At 49.4% G+C, this 25,280-nt stretch overlaps 3 protein-coding genes across 3 annotated transcripts in view; 1 reads left to right on the top strand and 2 right to left on the bottom strand.

Annotated features, from left to right (window-relative positions):
- Nucleotides 1-1,135: 1,135 nt before the first annotated feature.
- On the top strand, nt 1,136-2,670 carry CSUI_004514 (rna polymerase small). Its single transcript, XM_068064705.1, has 2 exons — nt 1,136-2,105; nt 2,251-2,670. Exons 1-2 carry the CDS (start codon nt 1,853-1,855, stop codon nt 2,394-2,396), a joined length of 399 nt encoding a protein of 132 aa, XP_067923326.1. The 5' UTR covers nt 1,136-1,852; the 3' UTR covers nt 2,397-2,670.
- Nucleotides 2,671-3,026: 356 nt separating this feature from the next.
- CSUI_004513 (eukaryotic aspartyl protease superfamily protein) lies at nt 3,027-22,118 on the bottom strand. Its single transcript, XM_068064704.1, has 16 exons — nt 21,374-22,118; nt 19,890-20,087; nt 19,120-19,320; nt 18,001-18,103; nt 17,115-17,245; nt 16,559-16,648; nt 15,658-15,850; nt 14,506-14,783; nt 13,435-13,519; nt 12,985-13,157; nt 11,711-11,836; nt 10,850-11,075; nt 6,531-9,696; nt 5,904-5,994; nt 5,538-5,645; nt 3,027-4,924 (listed from the first exon to the last, which is right to left on the bottom strand). Exons 13-16 carry the CDS (start codon nt 7,099-7,101, stop codon nt 3,106-3,108), a joined length of 2,589 nt encoding a protein of 862 aa, XP_067923325.1. The 5' UTR covers nt 7,102-9,696; nt 10,850-11,075; nt 11,711-11,836; nt 12,985-13,157; nt 13,435-13,519; nt 14,506-14,783; nt 15,658-15,850; nt 16,559-16,648; nt 17,115-17,245; nt 18,001-18,103; nt 19,120-19,320; nt 19,890-20,087; nt 21,374-22,118; the 3' UTR covers nt 3,027-3,105.
- A 1,101-nt stretch (nt 22,119-23,219) lies between these two features.
- Nucleotides 23,220-25,280, bottom strand: part of CSUI_004512 (ribosomal l22p l17e protein) — a 6,080-nt gene continuing 4,019 nt past the window's right edge. Inside the window, exon 3 of the mRNA XM_068064703.1 lies at nt 23,220-24,483. Coding sequence (XP_067923324.1) covers nt 24,310-24,483 — 174 coding nt within the window. The 3' untranslated portion in view covers nt 23,220-24,309. The remainder of the gene's footprint in view (nt 24,484-25,280) is intronic.

Genomic DNA, 25,280 nt, shown 5'->3' with positions numbered 1-25,280 from the left:
ATACCTTTGGCTGTACGAGACTGTGTTTCCGCCTCCCTCTGCTCTTTGGGTGCCGTCACCGACGAACTGTTCTCTGCATGCTGCTCCTTTAAAGGAGCGCGGGCGACTCTCCCCTTTAAAGTGTTCGTCTGGAACTGAGTGGTTGTAAAGCCTTGTTCCGTTTCCTGCGGGATGTGAACGCTGCCCTCAGAGAGGGATTTCTTCGGCGGCCTGCCCCGTTTCCTCGGCGGCGCTGCAGACTTGCTAGTAACTGTGGATGTCACATTGCTGTCCTTTTCCGCGCGCCCTTGCACAGCCTGTGCGTTTTCAGCGCGCAGGTCATCAGCCCGTTCATTCCCCACTGCTGGAGGTGTTCTTGCTTGCTCGGTCCTCACATAGGTCTGACTCGCCTTGGTAACCGCAGCTGTGAAACTCTGGGAGCCGGGGCCGTCCGTATCGTATGCTTTTGAGAGGTGGTCATTCGCTGCTTCCGGCGATTGTTGCGAGACACTAGTAAGCCTTCCTTGCTTGCTCTCTGTGTCTGCGTCCCTTGTGTGAGTTCGCTTTCGGTTCTTCACTCTGTTGGTTCCGCACTGGTGTGAAGTCTCCTCCGGATTACAGACTCTGTGGAAGTGGTCCATGTTTCGACGCACTGCCAAGAAGGCGAAATGAACGCCGAGTGCTGGCTTGCTACCGGGCTGCTCCTTAGTTTGCGAGATGTGATCGGCGATGTTTGCTTTCGGGGAAATACGGTAGTTGTCCTTCCAAAAGATTCTTGCAGCTCGGCACACTAAAAACTCACTCCCTGCTTTCAGGACTAGAGTTGTCGCCGCAGTAGCGTGTCGCCGCGCGTTTGCCTCACCATGGGTGGCTCCAAGGGAAGAGCTGTTGGGGCTCTGTTTTCAAGCGTAGCGCACGAACTCACTGTTGTTGGCGGTGTGAATGCTGGCGGGACTTTCGAGTGTCTGTACACGCGTCCCAGGCAGTAGCTGCCCCCGCGGCATGTTGACACGGTCTTGATTAGCTGCCATTCATGTGCTTTGCTAAAAGCACTACCTCCCTCTGGTACCCGTCGGGACTGCGCCAGCCTCGTGTGGCCCTAGCGCGGGAGCCGCGGGGCCACGGCGCGGGTTGCCACGAAGAGGCCCGGGGCTTCAGGTGGCATGTCACGAGCGACTCCTCGCCTTCCGTGGTGTATCTGGTGCGCGGGGGAGAAACAGCGTTCAGCGAAACCGTCGGCCAGACAGCCCAAAACTTGCGCGCAGGATTTGGAATCGGGCAGCATCGATGGTAGCCACGCTTGAGTCAGGTAGACTACACCACGTAGCCAGCCTGGGGAGCAGCTTGGCAACCGAAGTCAGCTCGAACAGCTCCCCGAGTTTCTGAACTGTGCTCGCAAGCCCGGCTGATCTCGCCATCACTCTAGTACCCCATCATGTCACCCACCTTGTTCCTGTGTTCCGATGAACTTGTGAGCTCCCGGGTTCCTCAACACATGCATGCGCATGCTACCTCCGAAGACCCGCTTCGGTGGCCACTACTGTTTCCGGCTGCCGCCCACCGGTCCCTTGCGGACAATTTCGCGTGCTTGTTTACTGAATACCGGCCTCGAGTGTAGCACGAGGGAAATCCGGTCCTCGGGTATTATGGGACCGGTCCCACAGCAGTAACTGCTGTGCCGCACGTTGGCGGCTCGATCATCACGGTTATCAAGTGCAGCTCCGCGCGCCCATATTGAGCACCTGAAGACGAGTGGCGTTGCCTGTTCATGGGGTATAGCAGTCTGGAACGGAAAGAGAAATGCCAATGAGCCTGCTGATTTGCTGTTCCTGAAGAGTTGAATGCCTCTCCCGGTGCGAGGAATTCGTTCGCCATGAAAGACGAGGTTGGCAGTCTGACAGCAGGGCCGCTGTCCTCTCTTCCAGTAGGAAGTGCTGTTAAAGGTGGACCGGCCGACAACGAGGCTTGCAGGGCGTCGCAGTTGACTTTCACATTGACGGGCGAAGATCATACACTTGGCAACACAGTCCGCTCTATCCTGGTTCGGAAGGCAGGTGTCGAGTTCGCGGGGTACTCCGTCCCCCATCCAACTCAGCCGGAAATAAATATCCGTCTCCAGACAACCGGTGAGTGCTGCAGGGCCGCGTTTCGTTGCTCAGGTGCTGCGGTATGGGGACGCTTTTGACCTCACGTCTCCTGTTCCTGTGCCCGGGATCGGAAGAGATTGCGACGGGTCACTATGTGTGCGTTCCTGTAATACACCATGTGCAGGGGAACCCGCGATGCAGCTTCTGAGAGAAACCTTCGATGATCTGGCGAATGTGTGCGACCACCTGGACATGTTGTACGATCAGGCTCTTGAGGCGTTCAGAAAGGTGAACAGTGGGCCGTCGGCAGAACAGGGATCTTCCCCGTAGAAGTGTCTTCTCACTTCGTTTCAGCAGCAGACTGCTCGTGGCTTTTGAACAGAGGTGTACTCCTCGTGGACTTGGTTCGCCGCAGTGCCTGTTACGACTGGAGTTCCGGCGGCCGGCGTTCTCCTTCGGGGAGTGTTTGTGCTCCCTATTGCCCTACAGGCAGAGCTTGCCGGAGTGGTGGTCTGGAACGGCGACCGCTGCGTTTCTGCTTCGGCGTGTTTTCTGTGGAAGTACTTCACACGAAGGGTTAGTTCTGTGTGACACCGTCCAGCGGCAGGCTGTCTTTTCTCGCGCCTTCTCTTGGGGAAAGCACCCTAGTTGTTGCTCGTGCTGGCCTGGCCTGCTGCGGCGTTAGTTTCACACGTGGCGTCTCCCCCCGTTGCGTTTTCGGCAGGGAAGATGTTTGCTAGCTCTCTTAAGCAAACTTCTGTCGCTTTCTGGGTTGCCTATTCGCGGCCTACTCGCTTCGTTCTGTAGTAGGTGAGGCGAGACTTGCTTATTGTTGCACGCGCGCCATGGGCAATGCGATTGAATCAGATGGGAGCACCACAGGCTACAAAGGCCGCGCTTGGAGCGCTGCGCACACTGCATTCGATATCGGTTGCTTCATTCACACTCGCCGGGCTAGAGGACGACTGATTGAGCATGCGAGAAAATCAGCTCACAGCAATGGCGTCTTGCTCGACTCGTTCGGGGCAACACCTTTGCTTTAGAGTGGCAGCTCTTTTGGCCGGTCCTTCAGCTTGATTGCAGGACAGTTGGCCTCAGCGATGCCAACAACCTCGTTTCGCACGTCAAAAACGATGTCGTGGCCAATAAAAAAGCTACTGCCTAGCACTCCGGAGTTGTCACTGCGCGGATCATCGCTCATCGCCACGCACCTGTAGTGCTCATTACCTTTAGTGTACAAATAGCTAGCAGGTTGCCAGCGCACCCAGCCGGATGCCGTTGTCCTACCTGAGCTTTCTTCATCAGCTTCCTGCGTGCTTTGCCGTCTGCCCTGGCCACCGGCGTACGGGGGCACGAAGTGTAGCCAGATGTCCGGGAAGTACACGAGGTCAGCACGTCCCTTAGGCAGGTAGAAACACAACTCTCCTGCCGTGCTCTCAACCTTCACCGCTTGGGACTGCCTTGGCGACGCTGAAGGAGGTAGAAGTTCATACGCCTCCTCATCATCGACGCCCAACACTGTTATGATCTCTCCGACAACCTCCGCCTCGCTATCCTTCACTTCCTGACCCACCGGGACGCGCCAGTTTTGTCGGCGCTGCTGCCGCTTTCCCTTGGAAACATGCGAAGCAACCGGGCCGGACGTCTTGCTTACCGGGACAGCAAGGGTGTCTCTGGTTGCCGCGTCTTTTGACCCAGTACTAGAGTTAGGACGCTCCTGTCGTCGACGCTGAGTGTTGGAAAGCCCCATTTCCCCTGGTGAAGCTCGGCGAATGCCTTCTTCCTCATTCACTACACCGCTTGTAGGAGCACCTGCAGCATCCGCCCTCTCTCTCGGGACAAACACAATAGTGTCTTCTGACGTCTCGGTGTCGCCTGAGTCAGATGCCTCGTTTGGCCACTCTGCCGATGCGAAGCTGGACGCTGTCCCTGCCAGGCGCCGAGCTGAAGACAACGGCGGGCCCATCAAGCCGTGGGGGCCGGACCTCGTGACACCTTCAGTTTCCAGCTTGATTAGCTTTCCTGCTTGGGCGCCTGGGTGGCCGGCAGTCAGCACTCCTGACAGCCTCCTGGAGCCTCCCGGTCGACGGCCTCCTTTCAGTTCTGCGTACATTTCAATCCCCTTCACAATGTCCTCGTAGAGTCGCGTGGGGAAGTAGCTCATTGTGGTTCCTGAATCGAGAAGAACTTCGAACTTTGTGCCTGGGTGAGGAGTGTGACGGGGGGCCGCAGGTCGATCTTCGCGGGGCGGGCTGCTGCTTAACGCGTTTCCCCGGAGAGTTTGCGGTACATTACTGGAACCGGGGTTACTGCCGGTTGCCCCCAGGTTAATTTCTTTTTCGCCAACAACAATACCAGATAAAAACACTGAGTAAGATTCCTGATGGGGAATGAAATTCGATACGACCATATCGGACGTGTGTAGGTCACCGTTGGCGTCACCGATGGAGAACGCTCCCCCGTGTTCCGCCAAGCAGAGAGAAAAGGAGGTCGCGCCGTCCGGTAGTTTTGACGACGAACCGCTCTTTTCGGAGCTCAGCAGAGTTCGTGTCATATATGTCTCCGGCCCAAATTGACTCCAGATCTCCAAACCCCATATACCACTTGCCTTTTGATCAACGAAGAGTTCTGTTTCCTGAACGTGGCAGCCGAAGTTGGCAGTTATCGGAGCGGTCAGCAAACGCGAGGGCGCGCTGTGCGATTGAGCTCTCTGGGCTTGGACCATCTGGTTTTTGATGTCGTAGAAGGTCTGGCCGTGCCGGGTTGTCGTCTCCGGGGGCAGCAGGAGCCGAAACTGGTCTTGATGCCAGAAACCCTGCAGACTGCTTCCTTCCATGTACGACACGCGGTACGCGCACCTATACACACCAGCAACGTCCAGCAGCTGCCAAGAGACTCTCGGCTTGAGCAGCGTAGTACCTTGACCGTTGACGGGACAGAGTCTTTGCCCGATTACGTGACCTGCGCAGCGTAGTACGTTGACTGTTGACGGCACACAGTTTTGCCCGGTGCCACCTACTGTGTCCGACTTCACATTCGATAATGTTCTCGAGTACAGCTCGCGAGCCACTGTCGCGTATAAGCATGTGTCCGGCGAACACGCGCCAGTAGAAGTTCAAGCTACTACCCTCATCTCTGCAAGGCCCTCGCATGATTCATGCAGAACAAAAAAAGATTGTCCAGTTGCTTCACACTATTCACCTGGACAGGGGATTTGCCTGTCCCCTCGCTGTGTGGGCAGCGGAAAGAAAAGTGTCCTTACCAGAAGTGACTAGTTGAGATCGGTGCTGCGAGAATTGTTAAAAGAAACAAATGCAGCTAGGCATGCCGTGACTATTGTGCAGAGGGCTGCGGTCTCACTGCGTGTACTTGGTGAGGATAGGTGGACATCTCCTTCGGTCCGCAGTGTTGACGGGTTGATTCCTCCACTGGCCGCATGGCGCGCGTTACATGTGCAGCTAAAGAACGCACCGTTTCTGCTTGGCGTCGCAGTGCGTACACGTGGAACTGCATGAAAGACTCTTGCAAGTCGAACTCGAAGAGCAGTCAAAAGGCGGATCCATATGCCGCCCACATGACCTGCAGACAGTTGTGAAAGACAACAACGGAGTCTCTCGTACCCGTTTCGATAAAGTCTCGGGGAAACATTCGACTCTCGCATGAAAGCAGCTCACCCGGAGTGGAAACACCCAGTGGCGTGCTGCCCTGATACCACGCCGTGGCGAAGCTTCCCAAGCAAATGGATGCACGCTTGGTGAGTGGGTCAGACAGCCCCGGCAACGGCTGCTTAAGTACTTGCGCTCGGTGGCCTAGACTCAATTTTTGTTGGGGGCTTACTTGCATGATGTGCAAGGAAAGGCGAGCACAGAAGAGCCCGTGTCGAGAATCAGACTCTGTCGTTGGACAGCTGGGGTCCCCAGAATCACATCTGTGAACAAGAGAGAAAAATTCCCCGTGTCCAAATACACGCTATGCGGTCTGCTGATTGAGTACATGCAGAGCTGGGCGGCTCCATTAGCCTGGGCTGGAACCATTCAGCACAGCTTCGTGTGATGTCAGACAAAAATACCCTTGAAAGTCGCACTTACCGTCCGTTGCTGCGCCGTGAACAAGATGAACGTGTGCTTCCTTGAGAACCCATTATCAAAAAGCAGACTTTTGCTAGGAGTTCTCCGGGAAGCCGGGTTCTGTTCTCTCGCCCGAAGTACCATGAGGTAGTGGCGTCTTTATAACCCGAGGTCTAGATTCCGCGTGCAAGTTGTGTAGACTAATGCACTCACTCAGTCACCAGTTAACGCAAGGACCGTCAGGGGCCGATGGCTGCTGTGAGCGGAACAAGTTTTGTGGTCTGCGGTTGGTTGGTGGACCATCCTCTGCTACTGCGCTAGACCGCAGAATGAGGGTGGGACAATGAAGGCATGATGTCCGTCCGGCTTACTACTATGTTAAAGGTTGCTAGCTCACCCGCGAAGTAGTAAGCTGTCTGATGTATATTTCCGAAGGTATAGGTGCGAAGGGGACGCATTGTCTCCTGCATGTGTCGGGGCAGGTTCACCTTGCTAGGCTGCCTCTGTTGCTGCTTCGACCGCGAAGTCCCGGGCGAAACTAACGTAGGCCTTTTTTCTCTAGACCCGGGCTCCCTGTCGACTCTCTCGGTAACCAGCAGCCGCTTGTTCTTCGCTTGGGGCTCCACCACCGCCGAAGTAGCAGTTCCGTCCTGGCCCAACAGTAAAGCCGGGGACGCCCTAACTAGAGAGCCCAAGCGATTTTCCGCAGCAACGGCAAAAACAAGGAAGCACGCGAGAGCCAGCACTGATGTTCGCTTCATACTGCCATAAACATCGATCTGCGGCGCAGGGAGCCGGCGGGCCCGAAGTGACGCGGGTGCCCCTCGAATTTGCCGACCAGAAGACAACCTCTCCAGTTCGCACGCTGATGGGAAGAATTTACTCTCCCTCCAGACGCAATAGTGACGCCCGGGGAGGTATTCTCCCCAACAGGCGATAGGGAGATGCGGTCCAGAAGAGCTTCTCATAGTTGGACCGAGGGCAGCGTGGTGATGGAGGAATGACCAGCAATGCACACACGCACTTGAAGTGGGATGGGTGTTTCCGTACTGGGTGCCAGGTCAACCAGAACCTGTATAGCGAGCGCGGCTGTAATTCCTCGATGAGCGTGACAACTGTCTCGGGCAGTATCGAGCCTTCCTTCCTCCAAGGACCCTAGCAGCTCTCGTCAACCATAGGAAAGGCGGGAGAAGAACCAACCGCGGAAATTTTTTAAGCTGGGCAAGCACTGCTCGATACAAGTTTAGCCACGTGTTCATCTACGTTTCAAGCGCTGAGTGATGTGAGATCCATTCGGGACTCGACGCGTAACCTGTTTGGACTGAACGTACTCCAGGAAGCTTTCCCCATCAACGTCGTCTTTTGAGAAGCTGTCAGCGCGCGGTCGTGAAAGCAGAAACAGGACCCACAGGTGACAGACAGCCGGCGCGAAGAGCCAGAAAAACGAACCGCTTCAAAACAACACGAAACACGCTGCACCGTAGCCTAAACTCAATCGCGACACCTGCAGCTTGAGAGAAAATAAACTGTAAGCAAGTTTTTCCTTACTGACACGAAGGCTAAGACATTGACACAAACCTGAAAAGAGGTAATAACTCGTCCGCTCCCAGCAACCAATCGGAAGTACTCTACTGCGATGGAAGACAACGAAGACGATCCTGTGAGCACGTTTCCTTGGGAGAATGCTAGGTTTGAGCAAGGCGGACTTTTAAAGCGGAAGGCAGAACCAAAGGATGGAAACAGTCGTGTCCGTATAACGGGCCATCATGTGAACTAGCGCCTGCATCGCCGGCCCGGATAATGTGCCGCGGTCGGATCCAGCGCAACCGCATGCGCCGCAAGCCGCTGTCACTCGCGATGGCTTTCTCACAGGCGGACTGACTTGGCTCTTTCCCGAGATTCTTCGCAGAGGTTGTTTCAGTTTGACCCGTCGAAGCCACGACCGTACGGCAGGCGAAGTGGCTCGACGTTTGCAACGATTGACTGCCCACAGGAAACTCTGCCTCGGGATCAGTTCCCAGATAACCGGGCCTCTGCAGTATAGCGACCGAGTCAAACTCAATTTTGCCCCATAGCTGAGCAAACGAACGAAGAGATCTCGGACGCGTGGAAGGCTCCTGAGCTGCCCTCTTCAGTCTACCCGGACTCTCAGAGGGAAGCTAAAAAGTGAGCGGACTGTCCACCTGGGTGGCATAGCCCTCTTCACCCGAAGAGAGAAGCATCTGTGTGCGTATATACGTGCCCGTGCACGAGACGGAAGCACAAGGCACGGAGGTGGCCGAAACTCAGTGGTCGATAAGAGGGGAACGGACACCAATGCGGACCGCCACGGGAAGCTGGTGGGCTCAAACATTTCTCCTCTGTGAACATCCAGGTGTTCAGGAGCGTCTTCCACCGCCCCCTTACCAAACGAGTAGACAACAAGCGTCTGGTTCCACCCTAGCGTTGGGTGGGCTAATCTCGAGTGTTGTTAGGCAGTGCGAGTTGGTGAAGAGTATGCACTCCTACGCCGTGGGGGCACAGCTCCCGCTCGAAAATCATATGCTTCGTCTCCACCATGGCGACCTTTCGCTCAGTGACCCAGACACTACCGTCCACTCGGCGTTCTGGCAAGGTGGGCAGCACGTCTTCATATGGTTGCCCCCGACTAGAGTGTGCTACGCAAACATATTCCTGAAGCGACCAGCTAAGACACAGGAAAGCGGCAACGGATATCAACTCACAGCAACGAAATGGAGAAGCGAAGAGAACCGGGTTCCGTCCTTCAAGCAGTGCTGCGACAGCGCTGTCCTCTCTCCTACATCAGGACGAGACAGAAGTAGAAAATTGACGTTGGCGAGACATACACGGTTCTTTTTCCCGTTCTCACCTTTCACGGCTAGCACCATCGTGGCGCCACATACGGCATACCGCTGCAAGCACTTCGGTCACCCTGGCTTGATTACACCCGGTCCCACTTCCCCTTCTCAACCTGATTTTTCAGACTGTTGACTTTGCTGGGACACTACATGACGACACACCCGGACACGCACGGTTTTTGGTCGGTACCTTAATGCCACTTATCTCGGTTTTGCTCCGGATCCGCACTGAACAAAATACGCCCTGTGATCCATCTGTAGACGGGCGATGGCACTGCAGAAAGCTCGTCCCCGTCTTCTTTTGGTTTCTTTTTCACCGCCTGTCTGTCTTTCCAATGCCTCGCTTGCCCGAAAACAAATGCTTGGGCAACTTGACGCTGATGTGTCGATCCGCCTCGCCAGCCCGGCCTCTAATCGGTCGGTCAGCCGCAATCTTCATCTTTCTGGCCTTACGCTCACTCATACCACCCAGTCGTTTGAGCTGACCCAACGCCGCAGCACCTTGGACTTCTTCCTCTTCTCCACTGTTCTCTCCACTTCGTCGCCGAGACTCAGACCGGGCTGATCTCTGCCGGGCCGTTGGCTGCACAGACCGAGATCGAGTCAGCGCGCGAATCTTCTTCTTCAGTCGACTGTGGCCATCACCTGCTTCTCCATCTTCTGCTGCCGTAGAAGGAGACGGAGATCGCCCACGTCGCGAAGATCCTGAGGAAGAAATGTTTTTCACAACAAACCACTGAAACACTCACATTTCGTTCTAGTAGAGAACCAAAGTGGCATCCCCACCCTGGTTCCGAAGGCGATGATTCACGATAAGAGAAACTACAGGAAAACGAAATTAAAAGTAAGGTGATAGGTACCATAGAAAGCCGGATAGGCCTACTACTACTGTTACCCGGCTCAACAGCCTTCCATTTGGCAGAAGACCCTCGCGCCATCACTCTGCCCTCGGCCATATGCCGACGAACCACGACAAAAAGCCACCTTGTTTACTAAGCACAGAAAGTGAACAAGGCAAAAGAGTGTCCACAATATGTGCTATGTAAGAGACGTCTACTTCTTTCACAACGTTTTCATCCCCACCCACCACCCCCACCCAGTCATGTAGAAAACTATAGAGAACAAGGTTCGCACATTCAGCACAACACATCTGTTCTGCGGCATAACCGTACCACTACACTGAATTCATGCACGAAATCATCCGCATCCTGTAGTATTGCTTGTATGTTTGCTACGTCGTTCCACAGCCAAACCCGGACACGCGTACGAAGTTTTACGTATTCTGCCTAGGCAAGGAACACAAAGAATGCAAACAATGAAGGCATTAGAGAGTATCAGTGACGTCACAGCTACACATAGACACCTTGATATGTCGGATATTGCCTCGGAGGTGAAAGCTGTACAAAGGGCGCGCTCCTGGCCTCTTTCTTTAGAAGGACAAGATACACAGAAGCACTGCACAGTGTTTCGGACCGAGATCTGTGCCGATCCCAGTGGAGGACGTCATCACCAAGAAGATACACAGCAAGTACGTACATACGTACACACAAATAGGTACGTACATTAAAATATCATAGATACATTTGTACATACTTCTTATTCTGACCGAGTGCTTTTCCCGGTGACAGCACCGGCCCGCAGAAACATCTAGTATACAAATACCTATTCAAGGAACCGATGTCGATTCAAGATCATAGAGTCGTACACCGCAAGAACCGGCTCCGTTTTAACACCTGTAGGGGAGGAGACTGCCGCCTCCGATGACTTCCTATGAGATGTAGAAGAAGTATCGATAATAATCGACATCTATAGTACAATGGAAGAATCAATGTGTCGAACAAAGAACTGAAAAACTCACTTTCAAGGGATCGACCGCGTTTTCTGGATGTACTGGCTTCTTCTCCTCCGGTCCTGCTCGAGGCTGCAGTCGAGTTTTCACCACCATCTGAGATTTCTCCCATAGTACTCTCTACGCCACTCTCCGACGCCGCTGCACGTCTTTGCTCACGAATTGAACGCAACTTGGATTTCTGGCGAACGCGGACAAACAAGAGAATGAATACGCAAACATATAAGGAAGCGACCTATAATTTCCATGGCATACACAGTAGAAATAAAGCATTCTCTAGTTTCGAGCTCACTGATAACCTCATGGGTACTTTTACTGTCTGGTGCAGTCCAGCCCTTGCGACCCCGGTGAAACTGTGCCTGCTACAACGTAAAGACCCCATAGACCTTTCTCCTAGAGGTCACCTTCCTCAGTCCAGCCCTTGCGACCCCGGTGAAACCGTGCCTGCTACAACGTAAAGACCCCATAGACCTTTCTCCTAGAGGTCACTTTCCTCCGTGACTGTTTGGGCATCCTAGTGTACATACGCGATCACTACGCTTGTACATTCTGAGAAACCCACTCCTCTCACACGTGACGCCTGACTTTCCTGGACCGATCTACACACATATTTGCACATGCCCCTCTACTACAGGATGAACGCACTGGTCACATATATGGCACGTTCAATAGTGTTCGAAGAACAACACACCAAATCATCCAGGAAAGAGACTTAAGCGTTACCAGGAACACGTATGCATGTGACGAGCATACGTTTCGCATGCCAGTATGAACCCTTTCTACAGTGATTTCACATACACATGTATCTTAAGGTAGCAAACACAGAGAAACTATCCAGAAACTGCAAGGACGTCCCCCCGGTTAACTCACAGGCTTCTTCAGGAGTCTAGGTCCATTCCGTTTCTTCTTGAGACGATTCAGCAACCGCTTCCGCTTAACGCCCATGTGAAGCTTAGCCATCTCCATCCTGACGGAGGCTAGCTGATCTAACTGGTCCTGTACACATACACAGATACGTTCACGCATGCATATACCCATCAACTGTCCAAACCGGCCTCCAGATAGTAAAACTGAACAACGGCCACAAGCAGTATCATTCGCCAACCAGTGTGCGCAGTGATGACTGACAATGAGGAACTACCTTGCAGAGGAAAGCTCCAGAGAACGCTTTCCTGCCTCTACGACTGATGTTTGAAGGGGAGATCTTGTAAGACAGGAAGGCGGAGAAAGGCGCAACATCTGAGCGAGATCTCTGAAACCGGTATTCATCAACACAACGCATTCTCTCCGAGCCAACACTAGCAAGGAGCTCAACAGACACAGCAGTTACGATCAGCAAAAAACGTTTTGCTTGTATTCATTGTTTTTTCATTTCTGTATATTGTTCCATATGTACACACAAACTCCGAAAGCAATCACTACGTCTTTCTTACTAACTACCGCTGTTCCCGCCATTCTCTCCCTAGCACGCCTTGGGCCTACTCTCTATGCATTGCATACCGTTGTCATATGTGCTGTCTCGGACTCCAAAGAATACGTATACAGGCTGTACGGTACAGCAGCAAAGCGATATATCATGGATACCTCTAATAGAAAGACTAATAACCAGGCTCAACACGTTGTGAAACACGTGCTAGAACAACGAAGACTTGTCAATACTGTATTAGTCGGGAATCATACAAACAGAACCACGTTGCGAGGGAAGGCGGATTGAGGGAACGGGAGCGTAGCTATACATGCGAGAAACGGACACGTCGCAGACAACATCACAGCATACGAGGACGAAGATACCTTATCAGGTCAGACGTGCTTTCGACAGCGGGAAAACCATAGTGTGAAAACAACTCAAGAGCACGCTCTACGTACTGCGACACCCATGAAAGGTAGGAGAATCCGGAGACAAGAGAAAGGACGACCAGAGAAGAGAAACATCGATATGGAGTATGAGAGACCCACACGACCAGATGAATGTTCGTCATACTAGAGGTACGCGCACTACTACTGCTACCACAGTAACGCCTAGTGTACAGACACTAGAAAGTAACGATAGGCCAGTATACACTTGTCGACAGCAGAAGTGACGGAGGAGTGAGAAGAGGAGAAAGGAGACTTAGCATGAGTGAGTACACCTATGGTATACATACCTCAAGTTCAGGCCGTTGTCTTTCTTGTTCTTGGAGTAAGAGTTCTTCTTCTTGTTCTAGAAGCTTTAACTTCTCTTCGATATTCTTATCTACAAAATCTCTTACGTTATACCCATTTAGAATCTCAGGAACGACGTCGTGCCGCCACTCTTCTTTCGCGAGAATATGAGTCTCTGAAGAAAAGAGAGAGAGAAATGACCAAGCAAAGAAACAGCTGCAATTGAATCGTCCCCTCGTATCTCCTTCCTGCAAAGCCGGTTGTCGACGTGAGGTCTAGATCCAAGAGAAACAAAAGAAGAAAGACACAGTACATCTACACTATGAATGCATGTACAGACAGACATACACGCATACATACATACTGCAGGAAGAATAAGGACGTCATGGCGCCATACTGCAATCACCTCTAGTCACATCAGGTTCTCACCGACACATGCACAAGAAACGTACTTCTTAAATCAACGCTATATACACCGCATCCGCCTTGTTCTTCTTCGATATCTGTCTCCAAGACACGCCGTGGCGGAGCTTCTCCCTGCGCGGGCGGCGAACGCAGACAGAGGTAAAATTTTGCCTTGATGCTCTTTATTGAAAAGAGACAGAGTGTTGCTTTCGAAAGAAGTCTCGAGGACCTCGTCTAACTCCGGTAGGCTTCCTTCCCCTTTTCCTACCGGTCGCGTCTGGCCGTTTCGTGCTCCGCTCCGTCGATTCCATAGAATTTCTAGACGATGTCTATACACGTACCGCGCTTACCCCCGAAAACAACACTGTGTTTATCTCACGATAGAAAGTTTTGTGGTTAAGCGCTGAGGGGTAGCACATCGCAGCTGGAGAGCTCTTGATGTATATTACTACATAAAGGGCCCGCTCTTCGTATCAGAGACACCTCGAAAACGACCTTTATAAACTTTCCGAGTCCTCCTATCTATGTATCTATACACGCGAGAACCACTCCACCCTCTCGTCCAACCAATCAATGGCGTCATCAGGCATGAGGAAAGAGAAAAGAAATGCTTGGTCCCCCCCCAGGCATTTCTTGACTGACTCGAGGAAGACGGTAGCCCCACCCTACCGTCTTCCAGGAGTCAGTCTGTGAGAACTCTCCTACGGGCAGCATGTTCATACATGTTGTCACTCGCTGCACAGACATGAAGGCGTGGTACGTACAATTGGTTACTCAGGACGCCAAAGGAAAACGCCTCCAACACCTCAACGATAACGTTAAGAAGAAGCAATCTCCCGATGAGAGTCTCACTGACACTAAAAATAACGCGTTCTCTCTAAGAATAGGGACGACCACTCTAAACACATACCCGTAGCACAGATGCATCCAACGCATAAGAAGATAGCACTCAAAACCGATACACGTCAACAGAAACCAACCACACGAGTAGTAATCAGAAAGGTCGGGAACCTTGCACTACTTCGACTCTGTAAATGTATCTGTACATGTTGACACATATACGCCAACCTGTGTAAATAACACGTATCGACCCCCAGATATATGGCGAGACAACATACCGCTTGTTGTCGTGCCTGAGCATCTAAGACACTCTGAGGAATGAAAGGCTTGCGAGGATTCGCGACTTGCGTGACAAAGAGGCGATTCTCCAACGGACCTCCACCTCCACCCACTGTCTTCACACCTCCCCCACCGGGTGTCATTACACCTAAAGCTGCTGCAGCCAACTGTTTCTGTTCCACCCGATGTTTCAGAAGCATTTCACAAGCCTTGTTTTTAGCATCATCTACCCCTGCTCCAGTCAATGTCGAAGCCTCTACAAACTCCACTCTACGATCTGTGACAAACAAAAGACACACAGATCGAGACAGACACAGGGCACTTTACATATACACCGTCCTACTGTCTTAATGAAAACTCGCTACAGAGCTATCTCGATTAAAGAAATCTCGGGAACCCTACTGTGCTTCCACTCCGGGCGATGTTTTGTCGTAGAGAGATACAGCGACTTAGAACAAGACAAAATAACGTTCAAACAAAATCTTGCAGAAACGCTGCATGCACGTATGTAGCCCGGGTATTCATGGATCCGGATGTCCACCTCATCCAATTCTGTACTATCCCAACGCCTGCTCTATAGGTCTCCTCCTAAACCAGACAACTCAGTGAGCGAGGGGACTACGTCCCACCTGAGAGCTTCACAAAAGCTCTACGTATTACACCAAGAAAACGGCTGCCTTGCCTTTCCCCCAGCCGCTACGAGCAAACCGTCTCCAACCCATCATTCGTTCTCTCTGTCCGTGAACAAGAGTGCAGGGCATTTTGATAAGTACATGTGAACGAGGCCATGTTCGTCTCTCACACAAAGTACACAGACTGCCTCCTTGTAATTTCCTGCTCTTCCTTCAATAGAAGAGACCATCTTCGCTAACCCCCCATCCGTATTGCGTGAGCGCTTCCTTGCCCGTGTCTGGAAAAGGACCAGACAACTGAAGAAGTTCGATAAACTTCATCTACTTGAGGTGATGTTTTTCCCTTCACCACAAGAAACTTCATCCAGTCTGTTCCCTCCTTAGCTATCTACCTAGGTATCTATCAGAAGAGAAGAAACACCTGAGAACTCCTCTCTTCTTTCTCTTATTCTGCCTGTCTCTCTGTTGAAAGGGTTTCTGTGGGGTGTATGTACAGTTCACCAAGTGAGGTGCACATACCTTTGCCCATCTCCTGGATCATTTTTTGTTGCTCTGCAGGGAGATCTCTTAAGGTTCGTTTGTCTGTTTTGTTCAAGATAACAAGGATTTCTTTGTTTTTGAAGAGAACGAGGAGAGAGTGGAATAACCCGACTTGCTCGGGAATGCTGTACCCGCACTCCTCGCTCAAATCAACAACAAATAAGACGACGCTCTACAGACAAACAGACAGAAAACATAAACGGCGACCCGATGGACAGTATGTATGTACTCTGAAGAACCATAGACATCAAAATACCTTACACAACAAGACGAGACAAGATAGTAATTCAGCATAGCATCTGTCTCCTCTCTTCTTTTTCAACGGGTCTCCGCGCGAGCACGTGTAGCTCTTTAGAGGCCTCGACAAAGTGCAATCAGTCTTTCCAGTAAAAGCGAAGATACCAAACTGACTCAGAAGTCTTGAAGAAGAGGAAAAGATTCGGGCACAGGAAAAGGAAGGAACTCCAGATGACTATGACGGAGTGCAGCGGCGCGTGCTATATGATACGTACAGCGGAGATGACTGCTGTGCTTCTCATTCTCGTACAAGAAGCGAGACAGGAAACAAATAGACGATGGTACACAGGTAGGCACAGACGGGTAGCCAGAGGGAAAGAGGCACACAGGCAGATAGGGAGACAGACAAATTCGTTGTGCGATAAACGTCGCCCGCCGTGAAGACAGACGGGCACCTAGGTGGATGGACAGGTAGAGTGACGAGTACAAATGCAGAGACACCGGCATACCCAGATTCAGATGTGTATGTCTTTCTATACAGATAGGGAAGGATGGCAATAACGACGTCTTCCAACCACCTCTAAACACGCCACTTTTTTCTCCCTCTCTCTTGTTCAGAAAGAAAGGAAATGATTTACTTTACCTGGATGTGGGTGAGCGCTGTAATAGCAACCATTTCAATCAGATTTCTTTCCTCCAGAGGGTGATCCAGAATTCCTGGTGTGTCAATAACCTGCACAACAAAACCAAAACGAGTGGCCACGAACTGAACGCTCATTCCAACCGACAGCACAGCCCCCAGTGTATGTACACATTTACATTCTCATAGGCCACGCGCACTTCCTTCCTCTCTCTCCAGGCATGTAAGATGCGCTCAAAACCTCACCACTCTTTCGAGAGACAATTCTACTTGTTCCGACACAATTCAAGGTTATCAAACAAAGCCTACGTTCTATAGTGAGGGTATATACATACATATATGTAGATATATAAAATCAATGCGTATCGATGGATATATATATACAACAGTGCCGTACCTATGCCCTCCTCGTCACACTAGCTAGTTTCTATATACGAATATGCATATCTTCGAAGAAAGAATGAAGAACTGCAAGAAAGTTGACCAGATACAAAGGTATACTGAGGTGAGTGAAAAGAAAGTAGAAGGAAACAAGAGAGTGAGAAAAAACACAACATACCTGCCATCTGGAGTACATGAAGTCGAAATGTCCTACAAAGAGAGATTTCGTCGTGAAGGCGAATGGCTGAACATCGACGTTCGCATTGGAGATTCGATTGATGAAGGAACTCTTCCCTACATTTGGATACCCTGCGCACACGAAGACATGCAAATACACTCAACACACAAAAATCATCTCTCTCTCTCTATATATCTCTCCTCTCTCAGACAAAGTACGAGTGCACCATGACGCCAAGCTTCTTCTTCACATTCTCCATTCCGTTTTCTATCTATCTATCTATCTCCCGAAACACATTCTTCAGTTTTAAAGCCTCTTCCTTCTCTGTTCACTCCCTAGCTTTCTTGCTTGCTTTCTGTCGATTCTTCTCAACATCCTGTAGAAAAAGAAATCTACACTTTCCTTTTGTCAAATCCTCGCAGCAAGCAGAGAACGGAAACCATAGCGGCAGAGAAAGGCATTCCGGAATACACCCCGAAAACACACCGGAGAGAGGAAAAGACTCCGTTGAAAGTCCAACTACGCCAAGTCTGAATGCATGCGAACGTTCTGCAAAACTAAGAACGACGGAATGAATGCGTACGATTCTATTCTGATATACACATGTAAGCAATAAAGAGAGAGAAGACACAACTACATATATACAGAGAATGCACGCATACGGGTTAGATCTAGACCTTCATACAATACATACATGAAAGACGATAGACACGTATACGTGCTCATTGTGTATATATTCTCAACCAGCGATTCCCCTCTTCTTCTGCCTCATCTTTTCGTCGTCTTTCATTTACTTCCTCAGTTTCTTCAACACCAATTACAACAGAGGAAGAACAAGATAGCCTTCGAGAGTTTCTATGAGACCTCCATTCTGTAGTTGGTTTACCTGTAAGCAGCAGGGTCCTAGTAACAGGATTGATGGAAGGGAGACGAGACATGTGCTGACGTACTTCTTCAAGATACTGGAGTGGCTGAGAAAGCTTCTTAACCTACAGTATACAAGGATAGCCGTCAAAACGCTATCCACTATCATAATCTACAAATAATTTCAGCCTTCACAAAGAAAAACGACTGATCGTTTACACATCATGTTCGAATATATGTAGATATCTCTCTATATATGTATGACACTCTTCCTCTTCTTCTTGCATGCACGGAGACTACTTCGCACAATATAGATGTCAATGAGTCCTCTCGGTGGTCTTTCTTCTTATCTTCTTCTTACTCCTTCCTTCTTCTTTATCAGCACTTCCCAGCATAGAGACACTCTGCAGGTTGTTATGTGCGAAGAGAACAGCTCCGTAACGCATACGAGACATAGAAAAAGACGTGCATCTCTTTGCCTATATACATGCATGTATAGAGATTGTGATACAATTATACAGCCGGTAAAGTTGAAAGGAATATAACTCATTGACCTCTTACTCTATCTAGGGAAAGCCATGAAGAAGAGAGATGAGATGACATGCGCGTGTAAGCTAGTCTTAAGCTTACCGCTCATCACATAGAACCATCAGTGATGAGTCCCTTCGGTTGGTTCATCGCGTGAAACACCGACGAGGCAAGAGAAAAAGAAAGACAGAGGCGTCTTAAAGAGACCGAGGCGGTCGCGTATCAAAAACGAAACCTGTCCTAAGCCAGAGAATTCCCCGGAGGGAAGCATTCAAAGAAAAGCCCTTTACGTCTTGCACATCTGTGCGTCATCTCCGTCATCTCGATTTGAGGGAGCATAATACCTCTTCTTTCAGTTCTTCTCATCTACACCCCGTCTGACATCCACTACAACAAGTATGTATATATTTACCCGCCTATCATGTATACATTTATGTATACATGCATACAAGTGTATATACGTAAGAAATCACATGGTGGGATTGTGGAGAAGAACACTGTGATGTAGTATTGATATGTAGACTGAAGGCGTATTTAGATGGCTTACATAAGAAAGAAAGAAAGAGAGGGGCCTATACACACAGTCTCGAAGAGAAACCGACTACACTCTTACCAGTGTACACATCCGTCCTAATGCAGCGATCTTCAAGCTTTTACACTTATAAAGGCCGTCAGCATATTTAGAGAGAGTCACATATTCTTTTGCAATCTTCTCGATACGCCGAATCGTCGATGAGAGCATGCCAAGAGCAAGCTTATAGTGATCTCGATCATAGAGAATATTCAGCAAATCTCCGTAAAATGGATGGATATTCTGAAAGTAGGAAAGAGAAAGAAAGAACACGGGATTGAAGATGGCAGAGAAAAAAGAAAACGTGTGTTTGTTCTACAGAAATACAAAACGGAGGCACTCGTAGGTATGCATGTGTGTGACCTCAAGTGTACGGACACTCCAACGTAGCAAGTCTCCCAACGGGACTCCTCCCCCGCATATCGACTCACAGATCGATCTACCCGCAAGTGCCAATACTATCTGTACACACAGGGCTACATACACATATATACGGATGTCCACAAACATAAGAAAAGACACGTAAACATACACAGGTAAACGTATCTATATATGAATGTGAAAAGATCGCGACAGTCTGTCCCTCCTCCCCCGCTGCGTTGTTGTTCTTGCTACTTAGTATACTTGGATGGATACATACTTCCATCTGTATACATGAAGACCATAGATATATATAGGGATGTGGTGACATAAGAAAGACGACTGAAGTCTTGGATCTTCTCGATATGTGTAGATCAACTCACACAGAGAGGAAAGAGATGCGTTGTTAGAGACTAACGCAGTTCAACTGTTTCTGGTCAGTTTTATCTTACATCGAGCTTTGGAAAACCATCAACAATCTCTTTAAGTTTCTCTACGAACGTCTGTGAGCCGTATTTGATCTTCCGAATATAAAACTTCTTAATGGCCGCTAGCGCGCTCTTCTTGTGAATTTCCGTAGGCGTCTTTCTCTGGGTCTTTGAGAGACAGACATCGATCAAGCTCGCTGCCGGTAACACCGGAGGAATCTCCTGAAGAACAAGAACAGGAGACAGATTGAAGAGGATAAGAAGATGGCATGGACACGAAGACGACCGAAGAGAGCGCATCGAGATCTACAGTTGATATGATCAGAGACACAAGCAACTTAGAAGAAGAAGAAAGACTGTTCAAAAATGTCACTAGAATTAGAAATTCCAGAGAAGGGCGGGAGAAAAAGATGAGGGAGGGTGTCTTCTATTGTAGGGTTTCACCATGCATGAAAGGAACAAAGAAGTGTCGTCATGCATGTATGAGGGATGCAAAAAGAAAAATCGAGTCAACGTATATGAGAATATAGAGGTATAGAGATTCTCTGGTACACAGATACCATTCTCATACGCCTATTCCTCGAAAGAAAGAGATCAGTCGAACTAGCGGTGTCTTCGAATGGAAGGACAGAATGGAGAAAAAAAGACGTCTCCGCAAAACAGGAGGGATAACCGATGAAAGAGGCTAGCCTTCTTTCATGAAAGTGAACGGACAAAAAGTCGAAGAACATGAGACTGGGGAAGAACTCCAAAGCGGTTTTCCATGAACCAGGAGTGGCAAAGGGTGGATTATATGTTCTCAACAACTGTACGTACACCCGAAGTTCTCTGGAAGAGTCGGTGTACCGTAATCGTCTTTTGTTGTCATGAAAAGAGGAAAGTTCGGGCAGAGGTGAAAGATGCCTCGTTTACAAGTGAGAAGGCTTATCAGTTGGCTTGTCTTTAGATAAAGAAAAACCTCTACACATCTGTTTTTTCTGGTGTTCAGATAGAGATATTCTCATCCCTGCTTCTTTCACTCTCTCCTCGAGCTCAGCAATTGTCAATCAGCAACTAAGCATCGCTTTCCTCATCCTGAAGCAGAAGGAAGCTTATCTCATTTCCAACAGCTATCTGTCTAGCGAGATCTTTTCTGAATCGTCTGCTTCCGGAGAAGTACAACGAATCTCATGTCACATACCTCTCCCTAGCCTTCCCCCCCCTTATGCCTGCATAACAAGAATCTTCTTCTTCTTCATTTCAACATAAATAGAGCCCTGTCCCTTCCCCACCCATGGCTCCTCCTCCCGCGCTACGTCCTGACACTGAATAAAGGCCGACAATGACTCAGTCTCTTTCCCCTAGAATCTTGAAGCGGAAGAGTTCCTTCACAGAGAGCAAGAGAAACAGAAATAGAAGTGAGAGAATCTGTGAGACGTCCTTTTCTTTGAGAAGAAAGCAACTTGTCCTTATAGACAGTGAATCGAGTGAAGAAGAAAAGTGTCGAAATCACCATCTTCTTTTCTTACCTTCAACTTCAAGAAACTTCCGGTCTCCATTTTGAAAAGGAAGAGAAGATTGCCTTCCACGCAAGAGACTAATGACAGAACTGCTACCGAACCAGATACGAACGAACCGAGCTATCCTCCTATTCGGTCTTTTCCTCACTCGATAAATGCCTGTTACACCGACCCAGAGAATACGGCGAAGCACGTCGCTTCTCGTGTGTAGGGACACTGCGTGACTTCACCGGGAAGAAGGAACCAGTCTGTGGCAAAGTAGAAGAACGTGAAGTGAGAAAGAAGAGAAAAGAAGAAATAACCGTCGATTGGTCTTCTGTGTCAATGTGTAGTGTATCGATCAAGAAACTACGACAGAGGTCGATGCTCGCAGGGGCCTTAGCGGTGGGGTCCTCCTCGAGTTTCTTGACGAAAGAGCAGAGAGAAAGAAAGCAACGCCCCACAAAGGAGCGAAGGTGGAAAAAGGAAGAGCTGCAAAGATAGCTCGTCCCGTCGTTCAAAGGAAGAGAAGAAAGGAAAGTTGTCGGGGCAAAGCTAGAGAAGAGGGCGATTCCCCGCGCCTTGGGAGGGGAGAAGAGAGAGAAATCAGGAATCTAGTATCTCCCGTTCCTTCATCTCTTCAAGAGAACCTGGGAGAAAAAAGAAGGCAGACCCCGTCATGGTTCCAGGGAGATAGGTAAAACAGACATTTCTCGTTATCGTTTTGAAACAAAAAACAAGGAAAGACAAGCAGAACGATGAACTAGGAAATCGTTGCTAGTTTTACTTTGCATGCAGTTGAGGCGATGACGATGGTGAGGGCAATGGGGGGAGAGGGGAGAACGGAGATCAGAGGGGAACAAGAAAGTTTCTTTCCTCAGGAGATACCTAGCAGCTTTTGTCCCTCTTTTCTACGGTGAAGAAGACGATGGGAACCCTGTACCCTTATCCGTTCAATAGAGCCGGATAGTCAAGGAAACATGCTCAGTCGACTCAACTCCGTGTCTTCCCTAGAGAGAAGAACAAACAACAAGTTTGCATCACCTGCTAGACACGTAGTATAGCCATGAAGAAAGAGAACAGGGCTGTCTCGTGGGTGTCTGATCGGATCAGTAGCCACCATCGATACACATGAGCGACATTCCGATTCGTTTCGATTCAAACCATCACTATCTCTCTTCCTTCTCAAGGAAGGTGTTTAATTTCTAACACTGTCCCCCACTTGCGTTCTGAAACTGTTGGTGGCGAAGAGAGGAGAGAAGTGGAGCGAGCGCTTCATGGTGTAACGCGACCTCGTCCCTTTCAGAAGCTCCATGTACATCAGTCTCAATCCACCGGCTGTCACAAACACTGACAGGCAAATTTTTAGTTCGTGAGTTCGCCTGCCTCCTTTAAGAAGATACAGGCCTGCCAGATTGCAATGGAGTCCGAGCCCACTTACCTGTCAGCGCCTTTCTCTTGCTATAGATATGTATGTATGCGAGTCTACAGATTTGTAAAGGACAGGTGATAGTTATGACTATGGAGGAAGATTACGTTCTATGGAACTTGTGACTTCACTGGGCCTTCCCTCCTCTAGAACCGATACTCGGATCTTGAAAACTTCGCAAGAATCAACCTGTGCGAAGGTGGGTCATCTGATCTTTCGTTGAAACAAGAAAAGATACCTCCTCTTCCCAGGGGTGCTTGTGACGATGTGGGGAAGATTTCTTTTTGAGGTCTACAAGCTCGTGTAGTGACTGTGAGTCAATTCTCTTTTTCTTCTTTTTCTCTCCCTCCGTCTATTCTCTTTCTCTATAAGATGGGGCTTCGATCTGCCGAAGAAGATTGTAAAGGGCTCCGACGTAGGAGCAGAAGAAAAAGACTGGCTTGTCATCACAAAAAGAGCACTGACCACACCTAGCATGACCAAAAGCGTCACTTCACTCTCCATTACTCTGCGCCTACATACACGACACCCGCTGACAAAGAGAGGAGGATCTTTCCTTATCCAATTGGAGAAGAGTGGGGAGTGGTCCGTGTTACTGTCATCCAAATAGATTGACGAACCCGTAGAGAAACGGCTGGACAGAAACATCTTCTTTATGATCAGTTGTCTTTCTTTTTTTTCGCGAGACCAGATTTGTGTGAGATAAGATAATATTGAAGAAAGTTCCTTTGGCTCGTAAACGAAACAAAAGAGACACGGCTTTCTTCCTCGGCTTTTCCAAATAGAGAGAAGACATTACGACTGTTCTCTCTTGTCAGCAAGAGCCGGCTGGTAGAAGAGCGTTCTACTAGTGTGGTCATGCGGGCCAGTGAAACCTCTGAGAAGAAAGATACGTTGAACGACAGGCTCTTTTCTTCTTCGTGCCCCCCTCTCTAAGTTTCTCTCTCAATCGGAGAAAGAGACCAAGACCAACATATCAGTCTTCTTCGTCTTGCAAACGTCAGTAAAGCTCCCATCCACAGAAGATGCCTTGGTGCAGATAGAGAGAAGGAGACATTGACGTAGCGCCTAGCTGTGCATGGGTATACATCGAGTGATTGCATGCACGTAGATTTCTATAAGCGGAAGAGAAGAAAGAAAGAAAAATCAATCGGCCGGGGGGGGGAGTCCCGAATGAAGATTGGACCTTGCCGGAGAAGGAAGGAGCAGAAAAGGCACTCTTCATGAAGGTTAAGAGTACGAAACGTCTTTACATATATAGAGACATCCAAGAATTTTTGGTGACTTTGCAGACAATCCGTTCAGGGAAAGCTGTTGAGAGATAAGAGGAAGACATGCAGTCGCCTTGTGCATGTCTTGAGAAAGAACGAGAAGATGCAGAAACACATTCTTCTCTTCTTGTCTATCTTTCCTCCTCTGCATGCACCTTTCGTCTAATACGTGGAAAAGCACTCTACCTCGTAGAAAACTCAGGGCAAATGAAAATGAAGAAGACAGAGACGTGAACTTACAGCAAACCACCATCTTCTTCTCTTTCTTATTCTCGCTCTTGTTCTAGGTCTTCTTCGTCTTGTATCGATTCTGGAGAGACACCTCGGGCCAGCAGAATCTCTACTTTTCTTCTTTGACAGTTCAGCTCATATTTCGTTCTAAACACCCGCCGTGCTAGGTGATAATCGAACTGCCTCGTCCGGTCTAACCACTTCAGGCGCTGACAAAGAAGAAGAAAGAGACAAAGAAGAATCCACACAAGCATCTCGATACACAGCATCTGCCTACCAACACATCTGAAGATAGACACCTGGCTACAGACATAGATAGGCAGATAGTTGAAGACAGATAGATACGTATAAACTCACTACCCTGCCCGGCTGCTTACAGCACCCAAGAGTATATACACGGCGGGCTCATCTATGTATGTATATATCCATGAACAATCAGTGTAGGTGAATTCATTCACGGAGACGAGTACAAGCCATACGGTTTTCAGATGGATGATGCTTGAAGGATCTTATGAAAGCATCGGATACCCGCATATGTACAAGAGCTGTTAGAGATACATATATACGTGGAGAAGCTTATAGGTGCCCATTTGGAGTATCTCTACGGACAAGGTGTGGCGTTGCGTACCGTGCCTGAGTGCATGCAGTATGAAAATCCTTCTGAACGGACGAGATTTGCATCGTCGACAGCTCTCCACGATCGCCCGCATATACGAGCTTCTCTTTGACGTACGAGATAGATGAAACACACATATACATCAGGTGTTTGATCTCTCCCTATCTCTATCTGCCTACCTACACATATATAGTTGAACTTGCGTGCTCGAAGTGTAGGAAGATGACTTGAATGCAATGAAGACAGACATATGTAACTTCCGTCTGATTGAATCAGATAGACATTCCTGCTTTACGCCTTCTACCACTCTTTCATTCTCACACACCTGACAATGATGTACACCCAGTTTACAGTAGCCACACGGAAATTACTATATCTATCTATCTATCT

Source organism: Cystoisospora suis, assembly GCF_002600585.1.
Source record: "Cystoisospora suis strain Wien I chromosome Unknown contig_2119, whole genome shotgun sequence".
NCBI classification, from domain to species: Eukaryota; Apicomplexa; class Conoidasida; order Eucoccidiorida; family Sarcocystidae; genus Cystoisospora; species Cystoisospora suis.
Note: the sequence above shows the minus strand (reverse complement) of the source record. Positions and strands in the feature narration are given on the sequence as shown.